The sequence below is a fragment of the Peromyscus eremicus genome, chromosome 10 (assembly GCF_949786415.1).
Source record: "Peromyscus eremicus chromosome 10, PerEre_H2_v1, whole genome shotgun sequence".
Taxonomy (NCBI): Eukaryota; Metazoa; Chordata; class Mammalia; order Rodentia; family Cricetidae; genus Peromyscus; species Peromyscus eremicus.
The window spans coordinates 83,292,944-83,303,366 of NC_081426.1; the positions used below are offsets into that span (position 1 = coordinate 83,292,944).

General features: G+C 45.6%; 1 protein-coding gene across 1 annotated transcript in view; it reads left to right on the top strand.

Annotated features, from left to right (window-relative positions):
- The window catches only part of Art3 (ADP-ribosyltransferase 3 (inactive)), a 60,974-nt gene extending 51,252 nt beyond the window's left edge, over positions 1–9,722 (top strand). Inside the window, exons 8-13 of the mRNA XM_059274778.1 lie at positions 894–930; positions 4,654–4,686; positions 5,228–5,260; positions 6,310–6,363; positions 7,447–7,479; positions 9,340–9,722. Coding sequence (XP_059130761.1) covers positions 894–930; positions 4,654–4,686; positions 5,228–5,260; positions 6,310–6,363; positions 7,447–7,479; positions 9,340–9,473 — 324 coding nt within the window. The 3' untranslated portion in view covers positions 9,474–9,722. The remainder of the gene's footprint in view (positions 1–893; positions 931–4,653; positions 4,687–5,227; positions 5,261–6,309; positions 6,364–7,446; positions 7,480–9,339) is intronic.
- The last annotated feature ends 701 nt before the right edge of the window (positions 9,723–10,423 follow it).

Sequence of the window (10,423 nt, forward strand, 5' to 3'; positions counted from 1 at the left end):
TAACTTACTCCAAGGTTTTTAATTAGAAAGGAAGGAAGGAAGGGAAGGAAGGAGAAAAGGAAGGAAGAAGGAAAAGAAAAGAAAGAAAAGAAAAAACTATGGGCTGGAGAGATGGCTTGCTGCTCTTTTAGAGGATCCAGGTTCAGTTCCTAGCATCCACAGTAGGTGGCTCACAGTTACTGTCTGTAATTCCAGTTCAGCAGATCTGATGCCTTCCGGCCTCCACAGGTACCTGTGAACAAGTGGAACACATATACCCACTCACGCACACACATATACACATAGAAATAAATAAATGTTTTTCTGTGTGAGTGTGCGTGTGTGCGTGTGCGTGTGTGTGTGTGCGTGTGCGTGTGTGTGTGTGTGCGTGTGTGCGTGTGTGCGTGTGTGTGTGTGCATGTGTGCGTGTGTGTGCGTGTGTGTGTGTGTGTGCGTGTGTGTGTGTGCATGTGTGCGTGTGTGTGCGTGTGTGTGTGTGTGTGTGTGTGTGTGTGCGCGCGCGCGTGCACGCACGTGCCTGTGGAGGCCAGAGGTTGATACCAGGTGTCTCCCTAGATCACTCTGTGTACTGAGGCAGGGTCTGTGAACAGGAAGCCCTCCGATTCTGCTAATCTGGCTAGCCAGCATGTTTGGGAGCTCCCATTCCCACCTCCCACATACAAGGGTTATGGGCTGGCCACGATACCCACCCGGCTAGGATGTCGGTTCTGGGGACCCAAACTGTGGTGCTCAGGCTTGTGGTGTACGGCAAGCACTTTATCCAGCTAGCCATCTCTCCAGCTGCCAAGTTTCTCCTTTTTAAACTTGTTCTTGTCTTCAAGTGCTAGGGTAGGAAAGTTTCAAGTTACTGAAGAAATTATTGGAACACTTTTCTATTTCCTTTTTTTTCCATGGTGCCTGGAATCAAACCCTGGGCCCCCTGCAAGCTAGGTAAGCACACTATTGCTGAGATATACCCCCTGCCCTTGGAACAAATTTTCTAACGGTTGATCCAAGAGTATGTGTCACTAACCTTAAACATGACTCTACCTTTGACCGGTTATAACTTGGAAACTAGGACAGCATAGAAACGTAAGTGTAAAGCTGTAGCTCCCTGTCTCGGTGGCGGCGGCGTGTTTAGAAAGGACAGCAGTGCCAGCAGAGGTCGGTTTTTCAGGATGAGGCTTCCTGCATGCCAGACGACTGCCGTATCACTGAGCTGTCTCAGCCCTCTGGATGTTTTAAGACAGAGTCTGAGCTGAGCACGACAGTGTGTTGGTTATGCAGCGGTGCTTGAGGAGAGTGATGGATGTATGGGTCGCGGAAGAATCAGTGCGCCACAGTTACCTTTCTAGAGCTTTACTGAGAGAGGGGGGGGGGAGAGAGAGAGAGAGAGAGAGAGAGAGAGAGAGAGAGAGAGAGAGAGAGGGAGAGAAGGACCTTGCGGAGAGGGGTGGGAAGAGAGAGAGCGGGAAGAAGAGAGCGCACAGAGGACACACCCGCTTTTTAGGCTGGGACGAGGCCGCAGGCTGATGATGTAATGAAGAACAGAATCCTTACACAGTGCACACCTTTAACCCCAGCAGAGACAAGCAGATGCCTATTATAAGTTCGAAGCCAGCCTGGTCTATATAGTGAGTTTCAGGCCAGATAAGGTTGCATAGCAGATCCTGCCTTAAAACAAAAACAACAGGGCTGGAGAGATGGCTCAGTGGTTAAGAGCACCGACTGCTCTTCCAGAAGTCCTGAGTTCAATTCCCAACAACCACATTGGTGGCTCACAACCACTTGTAATGAGATCTTGTGCCCTCTTCTGGCCTGCAGGGACATATGCAGGCAGAACACGGTATACATAATAAATAAATAAATCTTTAAAAAAACAAAACAAAAAAACAACAAAACAAACCCCAGACAGGGTCTGATTAGATTAGCTGGCCTTGAACTTTCAACCACAGGCCCCCACCAATCCTACATTTCTTTAAAAGAGGCTCCACAGAATCAGAAAGGACCCAGTTGTAGACAAGCCCTGACTCAGTGGTCTGCCCAGCAGCTGACCAAGCTCAGGTAAGCTCTGGCCAGATCCTACTGGCTGACCAGTGGCCAAAGACCCAAGGCATCATGCAGCTCCCCGGAGCACAGTGTGACATTCCTACATACACTACCCGTGTGGGTTGGGTACTATTAAACAACATTAACAGTATTAAACACTAAACATAGAAATGAGGCTTTAAAAAGCATTTAAAGATCCAAGAAAGCACTTATAATACGATGTAAACTGTAAGAGCTGATGGTCAAGCTCAGTAAGTAGAGCACTGGACTAGCATGTATGCAGACCTCCAGACAGACAGACACACGTACACACATGTAGAAGGCAGATAAGAAAGGGTCATGGGAGAGAAATATGATCAAAGTACATCACATACATGCATGAAAAGATCACACTTGAAACCTATTTTTTATCACATTATTTAGTGTGTGTACATATGTGTATATGCATGTGTGTCACAGCACATGTGTGGAGGTCAGAGGACAGCTTCCACTAAGTGGCTTCCCCAGGACTGAACTCAGGTGGCAAGAATCTTGACCAACTGAGCCATCTTGTCAGCCAAAGCTCATTATTTTGTACAATCAGTATAAAACAAAAAAGTGTGGTGGTACAACTTATAATCCTAGCACTTGGAAAGGATGGCAAGTTTGAGGGTAGCCTGGGATACACAGAAACACCCTGCCTCAAAATTATAAAAACTCAAACCAAAAACTTGGATTTGATCCCCAGTACCATATATTTTTTTTTTTTTAAGATATATAGCCGGGTGATGGGGCCAGCCTGGTCTACAAAGCTAGCCTCAGGACAGCCAGAGCTACACAGAGAAACCATGTTTTGAAAAAAAACAAAAACAAAAACAAAAAGATATAAAATAACACAAAGTATCTATAATTAAAAAATATATATGTATATATATGCAAAAAGAGTCAAAGTAAATATACCAAAAAATGTTACAAATTAATATTTGAGATGTGAGCTTTTTAATTAATTTAATCCTCAATTTTCCATATTTTTCATTTCTACAGTTATCATGTATTATGTATATGACCAGAAAATATTATATAAAACACCATATAGAAGATAATGTATACATAATACATATAACACACACATATACACACACACATACAATACAAAATGAAAACTGTGTCAGAGACTTTGGACAGATTTTCACACTACCATTTCTCTGTGTGTGTGTGTGTGTGTGTGTGTGTGTGTGTGTGTGTGTGTGATGGGGGCACCCCCATGTTGTAGCACACACGTGGCGGTCAGAGGACAACTTGAGGAAGTTTTCTCTCTTCACTGTGTGGGTTCCAGAGCTGAGCCTCAGGTCGGCCGTGGGTGGCAAGTGTCTGAGCCTGCTGAGCCGTCCTGCTGGCCCTGGGCTGATGGATTGATCTTAATGAAGAACTGTCCGCTCACCTGGGGCGCTCTCCCCAGTGGCGAGCCTTAGTCCTCCCTGTGAATTAAGCTTCAGTGTCTAAAGACTCTGTCCTCCTCTAGTCATTTTGTACCGTTGTTCCTCAAAGCTTTCTGAGCTTTTCACTACGAAGAGTCCAACATACACCTACATTAATTTGGAAGCTGAGTACTTCGCCTCACTTTGTAACTGGATCTCATGTAGCCCAGGCTGCCCTCTGACTTGCTATGTAGTAGAGAATGGCCCTGAACTCCTGATCTTCCTGCCTCCACCTCTCAAGACTGGGATTCCAGGCACCAGCTCCCACTGGCTCTACCCTCATCCCCACCCCCCAACACACATACAAGAAAGCTCTTATGCTTAGCTTTAGAAATAAAAAGCTAGGGGCTAACCTGGTAAATGAATTCTCTTTTACTCTGTCAGATTAGCTACCAGGTCAAGTAATTAAATTCCAAATTAATTTAGGTTTATGTTGGACTCTTTGTAGTGAAAAGCTCAGAAAGCTGTGAGAAACAACGGTACCAGATTAAGCCACTATAGGCAGGACATTTATCACTTTCGAGAGTTTTTTGTTTGTTGGTTGGTTGGTTTTTTTTGTTTTTTGTTTTTTGTTTTTTTTCGAGACAGGGTTTCTCTGTGTAGCTTTGTACTTTTCCTGGAACTCACTCTGTAGCCCAGGCTGGCCTCGAACTCACAGAGATGCCTCTGCCTCCCGAGTGCTGGGATTAAAGGCGTGCGCCACCACCGCCTGGGCTGGAGAGATGGCTCAGCCGTTAAAGGCTAGCCTTACAACCAAAAATGTGAGAGGTTTTTTTTTTTTTAAATGCTCTGTGCAGCAAGCCAAGCAAGCATTTGATGTAATATTTTCCATTAATTCTCACTTCTTATAATATGCAAGCTATTTCTTTTGCATACTCAGAGACTTCAAAGTCAGACCTAATACCTACAGTGAGACGGACATACAAGCAGAGACCTCAGCCCAGTACTGTTTCATTTAAAAATGATGGACCACGTTAGCTAAACATGGAGTGATGAGAACTAAATCATAGATGCTCCTGAAATCTCGCTTAATGGATTTGAATTCTTATTGTTGTTGCTGTTACATTTCTGACTTACCTATTTAAAGTTTGGAGATGGGAGGCAAAGGGGGAATTGTTAGCAGTGCCACTAACTGATAAACACCAACAGCATTTATTTCTGCCTTTAGGTAGGAAAAGCTTCGAATCCACTGGAATACCAGGTAAGGTTGTTTTCTCTTTACTAAGAGCTGGTCTGAGCATTACAGCCGATGTCAGGGATGATACTCAAAGGTTTCACTTAAGCCTCGTGCTGGTCACCTCTACAGCTTTCTCTGGGGAAGACCATAGACTGTGCCCACCCAGCCTTCCCAGGTTGCTGGGGGCATTGGCTCTGGGCAGGACAGCTAAGCTGTTTGGAACATGGCTCAGGGCCAGCTTGCTGGGACCTGCCTGCAGGGGTCCAGGCCTTCCTGAAGCTCTGTAGACACTCTTGGACAGGCCAAGCATCCAGGCTCACGGCTGTTCTGGGGACCTGCAAGTAACAAAACACGGTACTCTGCTGGTACAGACACAGCTCAGTGAGGTGCTGTTCACAAGCTCCCCAAGTCTGATGTGGATGTGCCCAGTGAGGGCTCACGGAGCCAGAGCTGTGCCATCACAAGACTGAAGCCATAGTGCAGTGGGACCCGAGGGTGGTGTCATGTGTTCATGACGCAGAGCTCAGGAGCAACCAGAGGCCACTTAAGCTCTTTTCTTGTTTAGGAAAGAAAACTGCAGGACCTTTTCTACTTCCTGGTGAGCAATAGTAGACACACCCAAGGGCAAGAAATGCCAGCGCAGGGATAGAGACATAATTGTCATCATTACATGTGCCATGAAGTCTTTGAACACAATCGCATGCGAGTGAAGGACCAGGGTCTTTTACTGTTCCTTCCTCAATGCTTGCATTTCCTTGGCGTTTTCCACTGTATTTACCATGACAGATGCCACCTGCCTTTCACAGCTGCCATGAACAAGTGTGGTTTTAAAAGTGTGAGGGGGGCCAGGGGGCAAGCACTGAGGGGCTGAGCGACTGGGATCAGAGAAAAGGAGCTGAGACTCCAATAAGAGTCCTCAGAGGTTCCTCAGTCACAGGAATATTGGTAAGGAATTTCAAACAACCAATGCTTAATATCCTTCCCCTGGGTTCATTCAGTGATTTGAAAGATTTTTTTCCCTGTGGATTTTGTTAATTATGGGCATGATAATCTGTTAATTATGGTCATGGTTATTTAGTGGGATTGAACCTAGGGCTTATGCATACTAGGCGAGTACCCTACCACTGAGCTACATTCCCAGCAAATTTAGCCTGTGCTAAAATCACATCCATGGTTCTGACCATTCTGGACACTGCTGTCTATTTTAAACAGTAGGCCATGTAGAAACAGCATGTCACAGCTAACTCATAGAACAGACACACAAAGCAGGTCCAGCAACTGTTTCGTACTGATCCAGATTGGCATCATTCCCCTTACATCACTTCCAGTCTTGGGATCTGAGTTTGCACAGTGCTCTCTCAGGGGTCTTCACAGTCTACTCTGTGGCCGTGTGAAAAGCACCTTCTAAGCAGAGTGTGGAGGACACATGTGAGCTGTGCAGACAGACCTGGCATTAAGTCCCCCTCTGCTGCCTGCCACTGGTAACTTTGTGCAATGACTCACTTTATCCCAGCATCCTCCATTGTAAGGTGCGGACGGTTCTACCTTTCGGGGCTGAGGATCTGATGTCACAAACCATCCGAGAGTAGTAAAACAGTACATAGAAGCTGCCTTTTTTATTAACTGAAAATCTTTTTTTTCATTTAGAAATTAAAGTGCTACAACCAGATGAAAACCTTCTCCGGCCAGATGAAAAGCCTGGTAATTCTTAATGGGGCGAGGCGCACGGAGTTCTAAGTTCTTTACCATCATCATTCAGATAGCTCGGGGTCTAGGGGAAGCCACCTGGGCTGTACAGTTCTGACATCCCATCCTGACGTTAGAAGGGGGAAGTGCTGAGACCTCATTTCTGTGTGCGCAGGTAGCTAAAGCCCAGAAAAGGGTAGGTGGCCTGATTCTGGACAACGGTGTCCAGCTGCACCTTTATTCCACAGCGAGTCAGGAACTGGGTCTAGGGTGTCTGTAGATACAAGAATACACTGTGCAAAGTGGAAATGAGAACCTCACAGCCATGCAGGACCAGCTCTTCTGTGTCAGCATGCCTTCTTTTTCCTCAACAGCCAGATTTTGTGAGGAGACGATGCCTTGTGTCTCTCCCGGAAAGATGCGTTGTAGTACAGGCTTTTTAAGGCTTGACTCATCTAATCCAGCAAGGTAGATGCTGTCGTTGCACAGCAAGATTAGGAATCTGGTGACGGCAGAAAGAGACAGCCAGGCTGACACCCATCTATTCTGGACTTCTAAGACGCAGCATGTAGATTTAAGATTATGAAAATGTGAGTATCAGTATTCCAAGGCTAGCCACGCACCTGGTGGTGGCAGACCACAGCAATGGAGCAGAGGTCAGTCAGACACTGATCCCATGGATGCACCAGCTCTGGTTCCATGCACGCTGTGTCTCAGACAGTGTGGATGGCTGCAGTGTCCTCGAGGTGCTAGCTGTGCCCAGTAGATGATAATGTGCTGATCTCATAATGCGCTGGTACTCAGTGAGTGGGAGACGGGGTGGCTTGTACTTGGCAATCTGAGTTCAATATATAGAAAAAGGTTCTTTTTGGTAAACACACTTCACACTTATTTTAATGAAAACACACATTCATGGGGGAAACTTTTCAGAGAGCAGATAGGTCAAATGAAAGCCTTCTCTAGCCTCACACATGTCCCTGGACCAGTTTACCTTGGCCCCAGGCCCACACCCAAGGGGAGAACAAGCCTGTTCCAGCTTTATGAGATCTTTCTGGAGAAATATATAATGCAGTAACCCAGAATCTCTTTGTGTTCTAGAAGGCAAAAGTCAAAGAAATGCGGACAACCCTAGTAAGAAATACCTTCTCTTCAGATGATAAGTGCTGTGAAATATAAACATGTGAAGTCCATTTTTTCTTATTAAAAGTTGCATGCGCTTATGTGCATGCCTAAGAGGCCCCACCACCACCCATCTGTTTACTTTAAATAACCATTAACTGTCTAGAGACTATATTTAGAACATTTTCAGTTCTCTTAAGTCATCCTTTTTCAAAAAAAAAGTATTTCATAAACCCATCATAGCATCCTGAAATAAGATTAGTGGTAAGATGTACCTTACCCGTAAAAGAATTGGCATGTTCCGACAATATTTGTAGTTATATGTCTCAATGCATAAATGCTAAATTCCTAAAGTAGACATACCCTCCATGAAAATCTGGGTGAGGGGCATATTGGAAGCTATTCTTTGTACGATCAAAGTGAAGTAGCAGCAGACAGTAGATGAACTGTTTAGTGTTAATTAAAACTATCACAACAGCAGGTGGTAGTGGCGGCCCACGCCTTTAACCCAGCACTCAGGAGGCAGAGGCAGGCGGATCTCTGTGAGTTCAAGGCCAGCCTGGTCTACAGAGTGAGTTCCAGGACAGCCAGGGCTACAAAGAGAAACCCTGTCTTGAAAAAACCAATCAGGGGGCTGGAGAGATGGCTCAGAGGTTAAGAGCACTGACTACTCTTCCAGAGGTCCTGAGTTCAATTCCCAGCAACCACATGGTGGCTCACAACCAACTGTAATGAGATCTGGTGCCCTCTTCTGGCCTGCAATCATACATGCTGTATACATAATAAATAAATAAATCTTAAAAAAACAAACGAACAAAAAAAAAAAAAACTCTGCTAAGCTTTAAAAAAAAATGTTAAAAAAAAAAAAAGAAAAAAACAATCGGAAAATACTTGGCTTACATGGCAAGCTGCTCCAGGTTGTGTGAGCACTGGAAGCAATTTTTGATTTACATGTGTCTGGCAGCATACTTGCAAACTGCAGAGGGTAGGTCCATGCTTCTTTGTGGAAGGCTATCCCGAGCATTTCAGATCTAGCTCCCAACAGTAAAGTTTCCTTCAGTGGCAGAGCTAGCACCTGTAAGGCCCAAGTTCAGTCGTTAGCACCCCCATTCTATCCTGGACAGCTTCTAGATTGCTTCTCAGGTGCAGTACTGCCCACTTGTGAACGATTGTCTGCAGAGCATCCTGGTGCACGGATGACCCGACATTCCACCTCTAGCCACGTGACTGCCATGTCTGCAACTCTGGCAAGCAAACCCACAGGAAGCCCTAGAAAACTACTGTTTCTCTTGGCTTCGTGGATGAAAGCTGACTGGTTCATTCATAAACTCCGTGAGAACGCTCCCTTCCCTATGCACTCTGCTTAAACAAAAAGTGTAAGCAAGTTACCCAGGTTTAAAGCAGAGTAAAACAAGCTAGTTTTCCCCAAAGCCATGTCCGCGTGAAGGAAACTTTTTTTTCCCCATTTGTAGGCTGTGTTTTAAAAACGCAGATATATCCAGCTACACTGATATCTGTGTGAATGTGCACACACAGTCATGTTTGAAACAAGACACTTGAGGTAAACTTTACAATTCTGGTGCACCTGAACAAGAAATAATTGTCTTGGTTGCCTAGATAGATTTAAAAACCCTATGAAATCTGAGAAAACAAAAACAAAAACAAAAACCCTCAAACAGTATGCCCTGATGACACATGTAGAAATGTAGCTTGAAGCTTCGAAGCTGTGTGTATGTGCAACGTTACCTGACTTGTTTCAGTGGGCTTCTAACACAGCCTGCCGCGGTTCACAGTCCTGCTGTCTGTGGCAGGTGGCCGACACTCAAGACATACCACCAAGTGATGTGTCCATGACTCTGTTCTCTCCAACAGCTCCAGGTCCACGTCCAGTTCCACGTCCCAAGACCCATCCCTCTGCATCCTCTGGCAGAAGGCTCCTCCCGCCAGTCACAGCATCCATCGTTTTAGTCGTGGCTTCTGCTGTAAACATTCTCACTGCTCTATAGCTTGAGTCGGTGTCTTAACCTTTATCTGAAAGGCGCTAAGGGGATCCCACAGGAGGTCACGAGAAGAGATGTGACAGACTCACTGCATAAAATAAGAACTGTGTATTTCTTCCCTGTTTTACAGTTTAAAAAACTGGTCCAAATAGTGTCATAGAATTAACTTTTCATCTCTGATTAATTTTAGGAGTGCAAAAATCCCAAAGCTGTATACTTTTGATTGGATTCAATAAAACTTTTAAGTTTATTAAATGTCTTCCTATAGAATTTCCAACTATTAAATTACTCATGTGATTAACATGAATTTAATGCCAGAAACAAAATGCAAATGATGCTTGTTTCTTTCTGAAGAATCAAACTTCAAATAAATAGGCAGACAGGGGAAGTGAGTGAGCTCCTAGGACGGCGGCGGGAAGCCTCTTGTTCCCAGGGACAAAGCCCTGGAGAACTGCAGGCAGGAAGCAGCCCCTCGGGGACCCTGTAAGACTTCCCACAGGGAGCTGTTCCCTTGTCTCCCCTTCTCAGCAAACCCCCCTTCTCCTGGCAGTGTGCACACGTGCTCCAGGAGAGGTGGGATGAGTGAGAGCCTTGACTAGCTACCCACTGCTGAGCCTGCCCTCAGCAGTCATTGTTTAGGTCGACGCAGGGTACACAGAGCGGCAGACCCTCCTTTCTGCACTTGGCTCCAAAGACGGGAATGGACCTACCCTCTGAGCCAAAGTGAGAACGAGCTCATGCAGAGAACACCCTCCCCCCAAACCACTGCCATTGCAACAAGCATGAAATTAAGATGAAAACCCCAAAACCCCAAGGGAGAGTGGTGTCACGTAAGCATGCCATGCTCAGCGACAGCGACTGCTAGCAGCCAACTTGGAAAGAAGTTTTGAAGCGTCTGATCTTTACGGTGTAACCGCCTCTGCGTCAGTAGGATTCTAGACCCAGCACTTTCCCTA